The sequence below is a fragment of the Paramisgurnus dabryanus genome, chromosome 24 (genome assembly GCF_030506205.2).
Source record: "Paramisgurnus dabryanus chromosome 24, PD_genome_1.1, whole genome shotgun sequence".
Taxonomy (NCBI): Eukaryota; Metazoa; Chordata; class Actinopteri; order Cypriniformes; family Cobitidae; genus Paramisgurnus; species Paramisgurnus dabryanus.
Genome location: NC_133360.1, coordinates 25,142,109 through 25,161,271, shown reverse-complemented (window position 1 = coordinate 25,161,271; position 19,163 = coordinate 25,142,109). Strand labels below are relative to the sequence as shown.

At 35.3% G+C, this 19,163-nt stretch overlaps 1 protein-coding gene across 1 annotated transcript in view; it reads right to left on the bottom strand.

Moving 5' to 3' along the window:
* Positions 1–202: 202 nt before the first annotated feature.
* Positions 203–19,163, bottom strand: part of LOC135741132 (calpain-2 catalytic subunit-like) — a 42,189-nt gene continuing 23,228 nt past the window's right edge. The window contains exons 20-41 of the mRNA XM_065259777.1: positions 17,152–17,170; positions 11,659–11,900; positions 8,879–8,948; positions 8,196–8,314; positions 7,967–8,100; positions 7,654–7,822; positions 5,602–5,685; positions 5,087–5,172; positions 4,934–5,008; positions 4,363–4,523; positions 4,114–4,283; positions 3,980–3,991; positions 3,655–3,866; positions 3,328–3,364; positions 1,729–1,794; positions 1,568–1,625; positions 1,424–1,488; positions 1,157–1,225; positions 849–927; positions 624–740; positions 442–500; positions 203–346 (exon numbers count right to left, since the gene is read on the bottom strand). Coding sequence (XP_065115849.1) covers positions 323–346; positions 442–500; positions 624–740; positions 849–927; positions 1,157–1,225; positions 1,424–1,488; positions 1,568–1,625; positions 1,729–1,794; positions 3,328–3,364; positions 3,655–3,866; positions 3,980–3,991; positions 4,114–4,283; positions 4,363–4,523; positions 4,934–5,008; positions 5,087–5,172; positions 5,602–5,685; positions 7,654–7,822; positions 7,967–8,100; positions 8,196–8,314; positions 8,879–8,948; positions 11,659–11,900; positions 17,152–17,170 — 2,127 coding nt within the window. The 3' untranslated portion in view covers positions 203–322. The remainder of the gene's footprint in view (positions 347–441; positions 501–623; positions 741–848; positions 928–1,156; positions 1,226–1,423; positions 1,489–1,567; positions 1,626–1,728; positions 1,795–3,327; positions 3,365–3,654; positions 3,867–3,979; positions 3,992–4,113; positions 4,284–4,362; positions 4,524–4,933; positions 5,009–5,086; positions 5,173–5,601; positions 5,686–7,653; positions 7,823–7,966; positions 8,101–8,195; positions 8,315–8,878; positions 8,949–11,658; positions 11,901–17,151; positions 17,171–19,163) is intronic.

The window sequence follows — 19,163 nt, the reverse complement described above, 5'->3', positions numbered from 1 at the left end:
ATATATATATATATATATATATATATATATATATATATATATATATATATATATATATATATATATATTTAAATATAAATAATTATCATATAAAGCTATACATTTTTGGATTATAATACTTAGGAATACTTGTAAGCCTCTTTAAATAAAATGCATATATGTAAATGTGATATAAATGTATACATTTGTTAAGTAGACTGTATGAATAATGCAACACAGCTTTATTTGATTTCCATCTGATATACACCATGAACATAATGCATTTTGAAGACAATTCCAACTCGACCAGCCAAGGAATTTTCTCCTGGGAATTTTCTGTTTTTCAGTTGAGGGCCAAGCAAAGCCACTATAACACAGAGCAAACACAAACACATAATCTGTAATGATACACTGATATTATACAAAAATAATGCATAATCTGCAGTAACATTTGCACTTCACCTGCAGGATATCCAGCTCGATTTTCCCTGTGTTCTTCTTATCGAACAATTTAAACGTTTCTGCGTAGATAATAAAAAATCAGGTAAACTATTTCTGCTAAATTTACAGATGAGATTAAACTGGATCTGATAGTTAATGGGACATGAAATCATCTCTTCTTTTAAATCCACATCGGAACTTACTGAAGAGCATCTCCAAACGGATCAGGCAGCCCACAAAGCTATCAAAGTCAATGGCGTACTCCTGGTCGGCATAACGTGAGACTATCACCTGAAGTATTTCCCCGTTCACCTGGAACCCTTTGGAGAAAACGCACAGATACAGATTTTATCATGACTTTTCACATCAAAGCCAAAAAAAGTAATCCGATAGGTAAATCATATAAAACTAGTTGAAATGACAGTTACCTGCTTCTTTTATTGCATCTCTCATCTCGAGGGAACTCAAAGTGCCTGACCTGTCTCCGTCACGTCTTTTAAAAATTTCCTGGTGAGAGAAAATAAAGTTTAATATTTACATCACCAAACACAATAAAACGTTTTCATAGCTTTTCTGCACAGATTTTGCTTATTCGTGGGATTTCTTTGCTTATTTTTAATATCTTCAACTTGTATAATTCAAGTAGTGACAACTAAATTTCATTGAATCCATGTTGCCATCATCATATTTAGTATATCGAACTAAATAACTTTATTATTGATTTGGTGTGATATACCAAATATTTCTGGATCTTCAGCCACAGGGTGTGAAACTCCACCAGACCAAGTTTGCCACTGCCATCTTTCTGGACTGAGGGTCAAGGGTCATGACAGTGTTTTGATAGTCATGTGACTAAGACCGCATTCTGTTGCTGTGGGCTTATGATGACATTACACTAGATGTAACTATATGGATAAAAGTAATTTTATACCATTTCACAACCAATGTACAGTCTAGTAATCCATGTATAATTTATTCATATGATCCAGTGAGGAAAGGATACATCTAGCAGGCTGATCATTTGACCACACGTTTGCACACTGAAACCATCAGTCTTTACATCACTTCCTGTGTAAAAACAATACAAAATCTTACTGTGTGAATAACCAACAATCCTTAAGTTAGTCTTAAAAGTGAACTTTCTTACTTTTAGACACAATGTGGTTCAATATCTTCTGTAGCTCTGGGACAGACACCTCTGAGTCCTGAATAGAAAACATACAAAATTACACCTCAACATTACTGTGATCAAAACTGTAAATAAAATAAAATAAAAATAATAAAAGACTAGACAGTCGTTCGACTCACATTTCCAGCGACCTGCATAAACAGGCGTTTAAATTGTGGGTCCACATCACTCTCAGATATATAATACTGAAAAAAATAAAGAGAAATCATGTGCAAATGTTATCTGATTATGTTGTATGTTAGATTAAATTTAAATGACAGAAAGACATACTATAGATTACACGTATGTAAATTTATATATGTAAATGTGTAGTATAAAATCATTTTTTATATTTATGTACATGCTAGGGCAGCAAGATATATTGAAATTATTAAAATAATGCAAGTATGCAAATGATTCGAGCTTTGTGACATGGTGCATTATCCTGCTGAAAGTAGCCATCAGAGGATGCGTACATGGTGGTCATAAAGGGATGGACATGGACAGAAACAATGCTCAGGTAGGCCGTGGCATTCAGATGATGCCCAATTGGCACTAAGGGGCCTAAAGTGTGCCAAGAAAACATCCTCCACACCATTACACCACCACCAGCAGCCTGCACAGTGGTAACAAGGCATGATGGATCCATGTTCTCATTCTGTTTACGCCAAATTCTGACTCTACCATCTGAATGTCTCAACAGAAATTGAGACTCATGAGACCAGGCAACATTTTTCCAGTCTTCAACTGTCCAATTTTGGTGAGCTTGTGCAAATTGTAGCCTCTTTTTCCTATTTGTAGTGGAGATGAGTGGTACCCTGTGGGGTCTTCTGCTGTTGTAGCCCATCCGCCTCAAGGTAGGCATGGGCCGATTACCGGTTTCAAGGTATACCGAGGTTTAAAACGGTCAAGGTTTCAAAACCACTAAAATGTTCTGTGATACCGTCTCCAAGGTATGAGCTGTGCTTATACAAAATTCATTAAATCATGAAGTCATGTGATTGATTTGATGTTTACATTTAATATACATTACGAAAATATTATATGTGTTGAAAGCATATTATAATTTAAAGGCTTTATTGTACCTGGCTTTTGAAAATAACACCTTTTAGTGTTGCAATGGCAAAACCGCAACACCGTGAAACCGTGGTATTTTTGCTAAAGGTTATCATACCGCCAGAATCTTATACCGGCCCATGCCTACCTCAAGGTTGTGCGTGTTGTGGCTTCACAAATGCTTTGCTGCATACCTTGGTTTTAAAGAGTCAAAGTTGCTCTTCTATCAGCTTGAATCAGTCGGCCCATTCTCCTCTGACCTCTAGCATCAACAAGGCATTTTTCGCCCACAGGACTGGCGCATACTAAATCTTTTTCCCTTTTCACATCATTCTTTGTTAACCCTAGAAATGGTTGTGCGTGAAAATCCCAGTAACTGAGCAGATTGTGAAATACTCAGACGGGCCCGTCTGGCACCAACAACCATGCCACGCTCAAAATTGCTTAAATCACCTTTCTTTCCCATTCTGACAGTCAGATTGGAGTTCAGGAGATTGTCTTGACCAGGTCCACACCCCTAAATGCATTGAAGCAACTGCCATGCGATTGATTGATTAGATAATTGCATTAATGAGAAATTGAACAGGTGTTCCTAATAATCCTTAAGGTGAGTGTATATATCATGCAGCCCCAGTAAAAGAATAGTACATACACTGTTGTAATGCATGCAATTTGTAATTTACCTTTTTCAAGTTTGCAGTGATATCTTCATCCATTGGACTACACAGAAAAAGACAGAAATTTATCCATCATTCATTTGTTTGTTAAGGGTAACAATTTAAATGTGGGGCTGGCTTTTGAGTCCAAGTCAAGTTAATGTAAAAGGTCAGCTATTGTTAAAAGGTTTAATGCTGATGTGTGTTTTATTGTTGCCCTTAGTAAAATGAAAGAAGAGTACCACTATGTGGTGAAAATGTAAAACTACACTAGCACTCATTTTTAAAATGAAGCCTATTAAAACAAGCACTCTCAGCTATCTCATAGTATTACAAAACACGTTATAGACAAACCTGGCGGCCACCTCTTTCTCTGTAAACACACGCAGTATGAAACTTCCCTTGCGATGGGGCTCAAAAGTGGAGGGGATGATGACATATTCTCCAGGAGGCAACTTAAAGCGCTCGCTTAATTCTCGCAGGTTGATGAAGGTGCTGCTGTCAGCAATCGGTTTTGTACGCAGCAGCACATCAGGGCCGAGAAGAACATTACTGCGACCCTTAAACTGCAAAAACATTCAACAAACACAAATAAACTAAATGTGATAGAGAAGATATTAAGATGGATTAGGTGCTCCACAAACATTCAAAGAAAACATTTAAGAAAATCTGTACACACCTCATCTGGAACCTGCAACAGACATACAAAGAGACATTATTTTAGTAGATCAAACTCAAAAAATTCTGATTTAAAAGATTAGCTGTAAAACTAGTTTAATTGTTTATATCTGCATGTAACCAGTGTTAGGTTACCTCATAGATGGCAAAGCCAATCGTATTCAGGTCCTTTCCAAGACGTTTATCTTTGCGCCCATCTTTTTGCATCAGTCCCACCAAAAAAGTGCAACCATCTTCTCCATCATAAGGGTCATCATCAACATCCTCAAGCTTGAACACAAACTGAGGGTTTGAGGAGAACGTAACTGGAAAGAGAAAGTGCAGGGAAGACTTAGAAAACACACATTTATGTTGTAATGTGATCTTTTGATTGGTTTAAGATACCTCTATTGTTTCTGCATCCTCCTGCGGTGGATCCCACTCTCCAGTTGCCGTCAAACTGGCAGTAGCTCCAGCGACCCACCTCTTCACTGGTCAAAGTGTCTGGAGTCAGATTACAAATCTCCAGCCTTGAGAAATTCTGCACAAAGTCTGAATATGCCATCCTGACAGGAAGAGAAAGAGCAGGAAATATTAGATAAATTAAATCTGTAATAGTTCGGTAGGTCAATGGAGTACGATAAGCGCATGCGGGAAAACGAGTGAATCGATTTTCGAGTCGATTCATTAAAATGAATCGTATGAGCGAACAGATTCACTATAACGAATCGAATCTTTGAAGAAACCAACGTCACCAAGCATGGTTTATTTACGTTAATTGAGTATTATACATTCGCAAGTCATAATCATGTTACTACAATTTACGATTAACTAAGAATAATAATCAACTTTTTAATTGTTTATATTCTGAAAAAAGACTTGATGACGTAAGCAGCCTTGAAGAAATGCGACCTCCGGAAGCTGCAGCCTTCGGATTAAGAAACGGCAACAGATGGATTTTTTCAAGCTTTCTTACCAGAACTCTCCATCCTCAGATGAATAACCCAGTTTCGCTTTCTCCTCTGGAAGGACATTATCCCACTCGCTGGAGCTGAAGAAAAGATTTACGTACAGAGCTGTCAGGTGAGATTAGACCATGACAAAAAGAATGCGTCGGGAATAAACTCACTTATCACTCCACGCGCCCGTCCACTCCACCTGACCCCACGGGTTCCTGACACGAACCAACTGCACTGGACTCCCCATGTAGTGAACCTGAATTTAAGAGCCACAGTCCTTTTCTGTTATTAAAGCATTTTAGTAAGTTTAAAGGAGACATTTCACAAGGCTTTTTAAGATGTCAAATAAATCTTTGGTGTGCATATGTGAAGTTCTAGCTCAAAATACCACATAGGTAATTTATTATAACATGTTAAAATTGACACTTTGTAGGTGTGTGCATAAATGTGCCGTTTTGGGTGTGTCCTTTAAAATGCAAATGAGCTGATCTCTGCACTAAAGATATCCCCTTCTGACATCACAAGGGGAGCCAAATGTCAATGACCTCTTTTTTCACATGCTTGTGGAGAATGGTTTATCAAAACTAAGTTTTTCTTAATCACATTTTCTAGGTTGATAAAAGCACTGGGTACCCAATTATAGCACCTAAACATGAAAAAAGTCAGATTTTAACTCGTGTCTTACCTCTTCTGCGCCAGTGAGGGAGTACGCGTGTCCTTTCACCAGCTTCAGGCTGGTCACTGCCTCTGTTTCATACGCACTGGTTATCTAGGAGAAAGATACTAGTTTAGGGAAGGTAGTAGGGATGGGCATTCGATTAAATTTTTTTAGTCGATTGTCGGGAGAATTAACGATCGACTATCGATTAATCATTAATTTTTTATAATAAATAATTATTATTTAACTTATTATTGAAAAATGTTGAATACAAAAATAAAGCTTGTTTTCCTCCATGAGACCTTTATTACAAGATCAACTTGTGGCAAACAGTTAAACTACATTTAGTTAGACAAACGGACCATATTATGCGCTTGAATATGCGGCGCTCTAAAGCAGCGGAACCTGCAGCTGCGAGCCACATTCTTAAACAGAGACCTCATTTGTTCAAAAAAATCATGACCTCTTCATGATTATTTTTTTGAAATCAAAACGGAAGGTCACAGATAACGGAGTATGGTGTCAAATATTGTACCCTGGTGGTAAAATGTTGAATTGCTGCCACACAGTGAAATTCATTTAATTGCTTCAAGACACACGCTACGCTAGGCAACGCAACCTGCATTAGATAAAAAAAGTATTCGATTAATCAATAACAAATTAACGCCATCGACTAAATTCTTAACGATCAATTATCGATCGTTGGTTAATCATGCCCATCCCTAGAAGGTAGGCTACACAATTGTCCTGATTTAAAAGAGTAGTTAAAAGCAGTGGCGTCTCTTAGTGTCTTGTGTGTATTTTGTGAACGTGAGCGTCTCCTTTATCACAAACGGTTTTGACGCGTGTGCAGCAGGCACTTATTTTGACAAAACACGTGATGCACATGGTTCACATGATGCAACAAACACATATTTTGAAAACATAAGCAAAACACACGACACTCCGAACACTTATTTTGAAATTGCGACCCTCGGAAGAGAAGTCACGGACCGCCACTGTTTAAAAGAAAATTGAAAATGATCCCATTCTTGTGACAAAACAAACATATGACACAAGGAGTCATATAGCAAGAGCCAATGTGATTCTTTGTTACTGACGTGCAGCTATATTTTAATTTACCGTCCTGATCTGTTTACATTAATACACGATGTAAGTTTAAAATATTTATCGTTTTCTCGCACAAATGTGTTGCTTCACTGCACCCAATAGATACATTTCTATTATTTTAAAGTGCACCTATTTCATTGCTAAAAAACAATGTTATTTTGTGTTTATTTTTATAATACAATGTGTTTGCGTGGTTTATGGTTAAAAAACATTATTTTCCACATACCGTACATTTTTGTAGCTCCAAATATCCCTGTCTTCCTTAAACGCACGGATTTTGTACAAAACTCATCGATTTGATAAGCGCAGTGGCCAGCTAATCTGTACGTTGTGATTGGTCTAAATACCTCTGACGTCAGCCAGAAATGTGACGCTCCTTACCATGTTTGAAAGATTCGCTCACAATGCAATGCTAGCAGTCAAAGCGGGAGGAATTATGATAATGTCGGTCTTGTCTATATCACCAATAAATCCCAGGAAGTAAACTGTTGCATACAATCTGTGTGTTAGTTGTAGTCCACGAAAAGAGATTTACGTTGGAAACGATAACTCACGTCATTGTTTACTTTTGGGGTTTGTACATTTTGCATATCTTACACACCAAAGGAAATCAAGTTATTAAAAATATAATAAAAGTAATGCATTTGGGACGACATGATGGTGAGTAATTTATGAGAGAATTTTCAGATTTGGGTGAACTACTTTTTTTAGAGATTCATCAAAACTGACTGCAGGTATTTAGTAAAAAACAAAAAATGGTAAATAAACCTTCATTTAAATATGGGCGTGTCCAAGCTATATGCACATGTTTTGGGTTATATGCACTGCTATTTTTAGTAAATCTCCCACAACACACTCACATGCAAAATTAAAAGGTTTCTACATGTCAGTGTATGTTATGTTGTCATTGCCTTTACATTTTAGCCCAATTAACATACAATAAACCCAGTAGAAGTGAAGTATACTCACATCGATGGAGCACCCAAGCAGAGAGCCCAACCCAAGTGCTTTCTGAATGATCTTAAACAGATATGGAGGGGCTTTACTCAATTCATAGCTCTCAGCAATCCCTCCCGTAAAGTCTTCAAAACCCTCAGTGGTGTTACCACCTGTCAGAGCTTCATATGAGCCGGTGACCCTTTTAAAACATAGCAGGAGTTATATTTTTGTGCATTCACTACTAGGTGTACTAAAACAAACAGCACTGTGTAAATTGACACAGTCAAACCCATGACTTTGCCATTGTCAATGCCATGGTCTACCAGTTAAGCTACACACTCACTTTGCATAGGCCTTCTCCAGCAGGGCGCTCCAGAACTCTGTACCTTCTGCCGAATGAACGAACAGCAGCTTTCCGTCTCTGGTAGGCAGACGATCATCAACGACAACATCCACCCATTCACCATATTGCCAGAACTAAAGAAAGTAGTAGATCGGCATCAGTCGGACCACTTTTTTGTCTGACGTGTTTTGAACCACAGTCGTACAATTTAGACGCTACTGAATCTGACCTGAAAGTGATAGATGCCAGCATAATCGTCCCCAAAGCTCTGACCAGGCGGGACAACACGCTCCAAAATGTTGTTATCTAGGGTCAAAGAGGCAATGGCTGCCAGAAGCCAACAGTCACCTGCACAGAGATCATGAGATAGATTTGGTTATTCTTGCTTTTATGCAAACTCGCTTACAGTGCACACAGGGAGGAACCTAGGCTTAATGTGTTGCTTAAGCATCAACATGGGCTTAAATTGATCTTGCAATGAAAAAAACCTTGTTTAAACCTATCACCTTTACAGTAAGTTTGCCAATATACTGTCTGTAAGCACTAGATCACACCACCATATACTGCAATGATGTCATTATTTCAAATATAGAGATTGTATTCGTGGTCACGGTGCACAAAGCAATGTCCACTAATATGAGTCTGTGTGAGTCTAGGGTGGAGTGCAGTAATATGAAAGTCAACATAAATAAAGACACACCAGTGTTACATCAACAGATAGCTACATGATTTTTTATCATAACTAAATGGCAAATCAGATATTGTAGTAGTTGATAATAAATAGCCTGGCTATAGTTGCATATACATCACCAGCTGTATTTGACACCCTACCTGTTAAAAACAACATAATCACCACGTTAGGGGATTCATAAATAATTCAGTGTTCAACCATAACATGTTACTTCAATTCACCTAAAGCCCCTTGGCAGATGTCAGTCCGCTTGGCACCATCCACAATAAACTGAGGGTCTGAACACAGCTCCTTTAAAACAGGGAAGATCAAAGCACAGTTACAACTATGTTTATTGTTACACATGAATAGCAATGTCATATTTGCTTTTAGCAAACAGAATACACAAAAGATTAGTCATACAGATATGTGTTTGTTTCTACAGGATACGGATGATTATAATAGCAGGTATATTGGTGTCCAAAATCTTATAGAGCATATTTTATTGATTGATTGATTTATTATAAGAAGTGAAAAACATACAATATATGACTAAACACAACAAAGACAAAAAATATATTATTATTAAGCAACGATAATAAGCAAATAATAAACAATTATTAATAATAATATAGATATTTAAGTTACAATTGTATTAATAATAACAATAATAATTCTATAAAAAAAATGTGGTACTCATTGTCATTGATCACGAGATGTTACAAACCTTAAAAATATAATATTTTTAGTTGTGGGCAAAGATTAATCAGATAAAAAAATGAGCTTTTGCATAATATATGTGTGTGTGCTGTGTGTTGTTATTATTATATTACTATGTATATACAAAACACACACATTCATGTAAGAATGTAACATTGTAACATTTCAGTGGCGGCCCCTGACTTCTTTTTTCGAGGGCGCTCGATGCGAAGTTCGTCACAACATTTATGTAGCCCATCATGTGTTTGGTTCGTTATTTCAAAATATGTGTTCTGCGCGTCGAGAGATCCTATGTGCATCACGTGTCTTGTCAAAATAAGTGCCAGATACTCGCATAATCTCATGCATTATCAAAGTTTACTGTTAAGGGAGTGTCTTGCGAGTATTTTGTGAACGTGAGCGTCTCTTTTATCATAAACGGTTTTGATGTGTGTGCAGCAGGCATTTATTTTGACAAAAAACGTGATGCACATGGTTCACATGACGCAACAAATACATATTTTGAAGACGCAAGCAACATGACATTCCGAACGCATATTTTGAATTTGCACCCACAGATGAGCAGTCATGAGCCGCCACTGGAACATTTACATGTCTATATATATATACACAGACCAAAAGTTGGACACACTCGTTCTTTATTTATATATTTTTCCACATAACAGAATATTAATAAACTCGTCCAAACTATAGCATAACACAAAATGCAACTGTGGGAATTATGTTGGTGACTGAAAGCATTTAAAATAAATCAAATTTTTTTTTATGCAAAACCATACTCGATTCATTTAATCAAGAAGCTTCTTGAAGTTTTACTTTAGACTGAATTTTAAAGAATATTGAAGGACTTCACATTTCATCTGGGCTCTTATTGACAGATATTTCTTTAATATTCAGTGCAAGTCATCTATTTTAAAAATAATATTTTAAAATAAAAATTTTGTTTTCTAATAACAGAAATTAATCTGTTTGGCAAGGTGTAGTTTTTTCTACAAACGTAATTTAATGCATTTAACCATACACCTTCAGAATAAATGATTTTTAAAATCATAGTTAACATTTTAGCCAAGTGTGTCTAAATTTTTGGTCTGTACTGTGTATATATATATATATATATATATATATATATATATATATATATATATATATATATATATATATATATATATATATATATATATATATATATATATATATATATAACAAAAAAAATATATAAATAAAACATTTCTAAAATGTATACATGTATGTGTGTGTGTTTAAATATACATAATAATTACACACAACACCACACACAAATATTATGCAAAAACTCCCTTTTATTTTGTATGCGATTAATCACAAATTAATTTCTGCCCACTACTAAATATTTATATATTGTAAATATTTGTATTTAAAATTGGTTGAAAATAATAATTTCCTGTTGAGAGAGAAGAAGAGATATTATCATTATCAGATATATCATATTTAATGCTGTGGCTAGTGTATATTTAATGGCCAAACGGTTAAAACAGTCTTATTTATATGACAATGGGAAATAATCAGCCAAACCTGTTGTATAAACAGACACTCAGACATCTCACCTCAGGAAACCTGAGTGGCTGTCGGTTGCCAAGTATTACATGCACACACATATGACTTGAACAAAACCCATTCATTTAGATGTTTGTATATGCAGCACATTTATTGTTACCTGACAAAACATTTGACATTGTCTTTAAATATTTGTTTTCATCATTACTGTATACTAGCATCTGATTTTGTTATAGAATAATTTCTACATTTTTTACATTTTCTAATAAATCTTTTTTTCCAGACGGCAAGAGTAAACCTTTAAAATGTATTGTGCTTTTAAATCAAATAAAATCGCAGCATATTTTCTGATTAATGCGTCTAATACATAAGGATGTCAAATACACCAATAGATGTTTTCTCAAACGCAAATATAAATCAATTACACATTTTTGCTGAATTTTATATTAAAACAAAGGGATGAAGGTGAAACACGCCTTTATTCCAGGTAGTCCGCTATAGAGAAGAATAATAGCGTCTCTAATATTTACCTACGTGTACGCTTGACTTGTGCAGATAAAAGGTGAAACATAGACATAAACACAGGTGTGCCTATGAGAACTAAGCTAGACTTCAATTGTCTTCATAATATAGCCGAAGGTTAATGACATTTTCTATTCTTTTGCCCTTCCCTAAACACTTAACTTCCCCTTCAGCTAACAATAGATTTAAAGGAATGATTTGGTGTTTAGTATTTTTTTGCCACCAAAAATACAAGAAGATACTACACCTTTGGTCTTTTCCACTCCACTCCTTTGGTCTTTGAGGAAAATCTTCCGAGTTCATTGTATCCCAGAGAGTCAGGGACCGCAGAAAAGGTCGGATCATAGAACAATGCTTTCTTCTCCAAACATTCACGCTTCAGACTCTCATAGTCCTGCTTGTTAAATGGTATCGCTTTCTCATTTGTCCCAACACCTTCTTCTCTATCCTGCCTTTTAGAAAGAAACTTTGCAATGCTGCTCATTCTGCCTATTCATCAAACGTGTTCACACTCACAGTGAGCTTTAAAGTCCTGTTTAGTGTATGAGTGGTTATTTGAGCCCATGTTGGTTTTAAAGTGAGAGGGCGGGGTCATGCTCACCTGTGTGCAGGTGAAGAGCTTATGGGGGAAGGTGTTGCCTGGATTCACAATGGCTTAGCATCAAATGACCACGTAGTACACATGAATATAATTCTGTAAAGCATGAGTAGACGCAAGAATTTAGCTGTGGTTGGAAAACATTTATCGATGCTGTTGTTGTTTTCTCCCCTTTCCAGATCCCTCCAGAGGATTGACAAGGATGAGGCTGTTGGCTTGTATCTAGGACAGCATTCAGAGGGAACTATCTTATCAAAGACATTGCATTCTGGCAAGAGACAACATCTAAAAAGATTTCATCAAGCTCATATCTACCTCTAAGACAAACACCTCAGCATGAATGATCACATGTGTTTCTCTTCTTGCACCCCCCTCTCTCCCCCTCCTCACATGTTGGTCTAGAGATGCTCAAACTCACAAATATAAATCACATTCAATGAAAGTGTATACACATTTGGTGTCCTTTTGATGGTCTCAGGCGTCTAATAAAATGGTCTCATTCCTTTAGGTGTGGGAAAATCCAATATGAACAAATAGAAATTAGGCTAAACTATAGGCAACTGGAAATTCCACCCAGGTATCTCTCTCAAATTGCCCCCTGACCCACAGATATCAATGACATAGCCGTCTACAACAATAAACAAACATAAACAATTTGATAAGGCTGGGTATTTAAGAAAAGGTGTTAGAGGGTTCTGGGAATTTGTAAACAGATCTCCCGCACGATCGCTGTGTAGTTTTCATCTCCAGGTAACATTTTCAAACCCTCTCATTTCGTACCATTATGGTTTTGTATGATTGATCAAAGCATTATTTTGTTTTAAGTTGGATTTGAAATATTTCTCACGATTGATTTATTGGTTGAATTGACTTTTGAATTATTGTGTTGTTTACCTGGTTAATACATTGTTACATTTGTATTCATTCTATATAATTTTCTCTATATCAGGGCTTCTCAAAGTTTACATTCAAAGGTCCAAATCTGAATTCTCATCATTTTCATAGGTCCGGAAAAACTGGTTATTACAAAAACTGTGTAAAAAATGATGTAAATCATTTGTTTATATAACAAATCAACACAAAATACGGTGGCCCTGAAGTGCAAACCACAACAACAAATTACTAAACAACAACAACAACAAATTAAAAAACACTACAACAAATTAAAAAACACCACAACAAATTAAAAAACACTGCAACAAATTAAAAAACACCACAACAAATTAAAAAACACTGCAACAAATTAAAAAACAACAACAAATTAAAAAAACACTACAGCAAATTAAAAACACAACTACAAATTAAAAACACTACAACAAAATAAAAAACTATAGCAGAATAAAAAACACAACCGCAAGTTAAAAAAACACTACAACAAAATAAAAAACACTACAACAAAATAAAAAACAACTACAAAATAAAAAACACTACAACAAATTAAAAAACACAACTACAAATTAAAAAACACAACAACAAATTAAAAACACAACTACAAATTAAAAAACACAACTACATTAACCTACAGGAAGAGGTAGGTACCAGTGGGCAACATGAGACATCGCTGATTGGACGACACTGCAGTTCGGCTTTTGAACCGGAAGTTATTCTTCCTGTAGCGCCTGTTTTGGAGAGGAGGAAGGACAGCAAAATGTTTTGCCCAAACTGCGGAAAAGAACTGGTTGAGCTGTCCCCGAACTGCAGTGTCGTCCAATCAGTGATGTCTCATGTTGCCCACTGGTACCTACCTCTTCCGGTAGGTTAATGTAGTTCTGTTTTTTATTTGTAGTTGTGTTTTTAATTTGTTGTTGTGTTTTTTAATTTGTAGTTGTGTTTTTTAATTTGTTGTAGTGTTTTTTTTAACTTGCTGCTGTGTTTTTTATTTTGTTATGGTTTTTTATTTTGTTGTAGTGTTTTTTAATTTGTTGTAGTGTTTTTTTAACTTGCTGCTGTGTTTTTTATTTTGTTATGGTTTTTTATTTTGTTGTAGTGTTTTTTAATTTGTTGTAGTGTTTTTTTTACTTGCTGTTGTGCTTTTTATTTTGTTATGTTTTTTTATTTTGTTGTAGTGTTTTTTAATTTGTAGTTGTGTTTTTAATTTGTTGTAGTGTTTTTTAATTTTTAGTTGTGTTTTTTAATTTTCTGTAGTTTTTTTAACTTGCTGTTGTGCTTTTTATTTTGTTATGGTTTTTTATTTTGTTGTAGTGTTTTTTAATTTGTAGTTGTGTTTTTAATTTGTTGTAGTGTTTTTTAATTTTTAGTTGTGTTTTTTAATTTGCTGTAGTGTTTTTTTAACTTGGTGTTGTGTTTTTTATTTTGTATTTGTTTTTTATTTTGTTGTAGTGTTTTTTAATTCGCTGTAGCGGTTTTTAATTTGCTGAAGTGTTTTTTTATTTTGTTGTTGTTTTTTAATTTGTTGCAGTGTTTTTTAATTTGTTGTGCTGTTTTTTAATTTGTTGTTGTCGTTTAGTAATTTGTTGTTGTGGTTTGCACTTCAGGGCCACCGTACTAATAGTTTGGAAAAAAGTATTTTCTAATAAAGTACATTCATTACAAGTGTATTTTGCATTTAAAGAAAACAAAAAATGTAAACATGAAACACAAGAAATATGCCAAACGTAACCAGGTGCAAAATACAAAGCAATGTCAGAAATGGCAAATTTTTTTTTCCATCAGATGAATGAACCGTGGCAAAAAAAGGTGTGGTTGGTAGACGGAGACACTGATCTAAATTAGGGGTGTAGCTATATATTGGCCAATGATGCTTGCTTGCTATGCTTCTCAATGAGATACGGTGAAATGCCGCTACATCCAAAAGCCAGAGGGCGCGCTCGTGCAAAAACTCAAGATGCGCTTCAAACGAAGAACCACAGACACGCAGCTCCAGGAAATGTCTTAAGGATATATTTATATTGCTGTTCTTCAACCCTTTTCAGGTATTTTCATGATGATAAAGAATATGTCTAATGATTATGTTTGACAAATGTTGCCTTTTCAAATGCATGTAAGGAGTTACTGATCAAAAGCCGTAGTACATGAAATAGCTGTGCATAATATCTTGGTGTGATAGCTACAGCGTCACACGGGACATTTTTAAATAACTTCAGACTACTGTACTCTTAAATACAGAAAACCCCCAGAAACGAGTGGTTTACAAGTTTAATATGCATTTTTAAAGTAGCAAATGCACACATTTAATCAATCACATAGAAATTAATGCACTTGCAATATGAAGTGGATGCCGGTCCGAATCAAATTCCGTTTGAGAACCCCTGCTCTACATTATTGACTCTTCTAAATTACTATAAAGTATTACGATATATCTTTGTTACCACATAGAGCGTCATAACCTGAAAACCATGCCCACCATGTCTGTTTTTTTTTTTTTTTTGGCTTTCTGGCTTTTTACCTACTATGGAAGTCAATGGGGCTCTTGATCGGTTTGGTTACAAACATTCCTCAAAATATCTTCCTTCAAGTTCATCAGAACAAGGACATTTATACAGGTTTGTAAATAAATGATGAAAAATGTTACATTTTTGGGTGTACTATCCCTTTAAATTATGCTAATACTAGGATATAGAATTAGAGTATTAGTTACTGCATTATTTTATTTCTAACAAAATAGTGTACCTTGATGTACTCCATCATAGACTATTGTTATTATATAGCTTGGGACTATTTAAATAAGAAATAACTCCATATGCTCTATTTATTTTTTCTTTATTCTTCACGCTATTCCAGCATCTATGACTATATTCATTGCCAGAACCGGTTAATCCATACACAGGTTAGGGGAGGGGCAATTTGGTATCTCCAATTCACCTAACTTGCATGTTTTTGGATTGTTGCAGGAAACCGGAATACCCGGAGACGGAGTAAACCCACGCTGACACATGGAGAACATCTAATCTTCACACAGAAAGGTCACCTGACCTAGCCGGAGCTTAAACCAGCAGTGTTGTATTCGAGACCAGCTCATTCGAGTCCGAGTCAAGACGAAAGGGTTGAGTCCAAGTCAAGACCGAGACCAGAGAAGGTCGAGTCCGAGTCAAGACCGAGTCCACATGAAATTGGTTCTGAGAAAAGACTTAAGGTCATAGTCTGTGCTTTGGCATTTCTGATGTCACTCAATTCATGTTTTGTTAAAAATGTCAAATCCACCCTCAGTTTAATGACTTTGAAATCCACTTTATAATATTAGGTCCTACAATATACACAGATCCACTGTAACACAAACCACAGCATACCAATTTACAAAATAAATGCATTATTTATAAAAACAAAATAATAATTTAGTTAAATAAAGATAATTGATAATAAGCTACAGTACTGTGCAAAAGTCTTAGGCCACCACCACCAGACTTGTTGTTTTATAAGTTTTAATGTCCATCCATATTTATTTTTTAATCTATTTTAAACAGAAAATATGTACAAAATAAAAATTCTTCTTTAAGCATCGTCTGTGTTTAGTGTGACCTCTCTTGGCACTAAACACATCTTGAGCGTTTTTGAGCAAAATGAAGTAAAAAGACAAATTTCTTTAAAATTAGGCATTAGGATTAAATTTTATTTGATTTAGGTCCTGCAGTTTCCTGCTATTGCTCAAGTGGAAGGGGAGTTTACCCTGTAAACTTGACACATCAGTTTAAATTTTTGTACAGTTTTTAATACTACATACACGTTTCCTGTATTTTCTAGTTGTATTCTACTACATAGACTGAAAAATAATTATATATGATCACTGTAACATTGCAAAAACAACAAATCTAATTGTGGCATGGTGGCCTAAGACTTTTCCACAATACATTTATATTTGAAAATTTAAATGAATAAATAAATGTTATTATGGTATTGTGTAAACAATTATCACCAACCACATATTCATTTAGCTTCTAAGATATAAATCAAGAATAAAATATAAATAATACAGAAATATATGTAGACTAAATTTACAATATTGTGCTGACTCATTTACTGCTGGAATTATGTGTAGTGCCACTCTGTGCTTTAGCGCCACCGTCTTATCATTTTGGGTAACAGCGGGTAATGCTTAAATCTCACTGGACGCCGACGGGTGCGTTTTATTGCACTGCCATGAGGTAAATGAGGTCATGGCAGTGCAAAAACCTCCTCAGGTCTGACCGTCTGACCTCGTGCCAGTCTGATGGGCACAAAAAAAATCAACAATCACTGTTTGTGTTACATCAGTTTAAAGAAACAGTAATATATATTTTAAAAGGGACTCGGGTGGTCAAAATGCTCACGAGACCATGACAAGACCAAGACCATTAAAATATGGTGATTTATTTCACTAATTCCATTCCAAAAGTGAAACTTGTATATTATACTCATTCATTACACACAGACTGATATATTTCGAATGTTTATTTCTTAAAATTTTGATGATTATAACTAAGGAAAATCCCAAAACGAAAATTTTAACATGTTATAATAAATTTTCTGTGGGGTATTTTGAGCTAAAACTTCACATAGGTACTCTGGAGACACCAAGTATTTATTTCACATCTTAAAAAAATCTTGTAAAAATGTCCCCTTTTAGGCTGAAGTATAGTAAATGTTTTACGTGTACGCAGGGGTCTGCATAGTGTGCATGAACATGAACAACATTAAAAAAAGATTAATACATGCTGAAAAACTATATTGTTTCCTGTTAGTTCATGTAAGCTAATGTATTTACTAATGTTAATGAATACAACCTTAAAGGTGCAGTGTGTAAATTTTAGCGGCATCCCTCGCTTGTGAAACGCATAAAGATGCTACGGTAGCCACCACAGGACAAACACGTCACCAGGGGCGTCATGCACTAATTTTTTTTAAGGGGGCACAGTGTCAACAGCTCACAGAAATTTGTGCATACATAGACATCAAACGAAATATTATAGAGCTTTCAGTCTTTTCCATGGCACTTACATTTCTAACAATCTAATTTTGCTTTCATGCAAAAACCTCCAAAATAAAAGTGATGACTAAATTTAATATCAAATACTATTCAATCGGAATAATGACACATTTGCATCATATTTAGATCTGAAACGGCATGTTTTATTTATTTAAGTCTTTATGGCTTGTTTAATTGTGTCATTAATGCATTTTGCACAACAACTGCATTATCATATAAAATTAATATAATTTTAAATCCATAAAGTATATAAACAACGAAAATGACATAAGCTATAGCCACGTGATTGATTTTAATGTTCAATAATGATTTAAAAAAAAATATGTTTAGATAAAATTATTAGAGGAACGGATTTTTGCATTAAATTTTACCTCATATGTGAGCATGTGCGATTCCGCGCCCGCGTGAACTCTGGCGAACTTTGGCGTTGTGCCAAGAAGATGAATCTCTGCTAATATAACGTTGAGACGGTCACATTTAAAACCATACATTTTCTACACAGAGGAGGTTAACTGCACATTACCGTACTGGGGTTTGGAAATGTTGTGAGCGTTTCTAACACGTTTTAATTCCTCAGATAGCCAAATGCAGCAGCAAGCCAGCAACAGGAGAGAGCTCGTGAGCGCGCCCAGACGCTGATGACGTCTGCGACTGCGTTGACTGCAGCGCCAGCTGCCGCCAGAATAAAAGTAATGTAACATGATCAAAACACTATCAAAACGGCGAAAATCTCCGAAAAGTGACAAGGATGCAGCACAGAATGTAAAACAGTGTGCATATTAAATAGATTAAAGGTCAAATAACAGATTAATGGACGCTTATTAGATTTTGAGGTTGGATGCAAAATCCATTGGCTCAAAAAACCAAGGGGGCACGTGCCCCCTTAGTTTGAATGGGCATGACGCCTCTGCACGTCACCATCAGAGACAATTTATTAAGCAAAATTTGTCCATTAAGGGCTTCTGTAGAAACATGGCGGCACAAAATGGCGACTTCCATGTAAGGGGACCCTCTGTATATATAGATAAAAACGGCTCATTTTAAGGTAATAAAAACATAATGGTTCTTAATACACCACTGATAATATAGTTATGTAGATTATATTGCATTTCTTTCAAGGGATTCCTCTAAAAGTTACACACTGCACCTTTAAAGTTGCAGTGTGTAATTTTTAGTAGGATCTCTTGAAAGAAATGCAAAATAATATACAAAACATATATTATTAGTGGAGTAT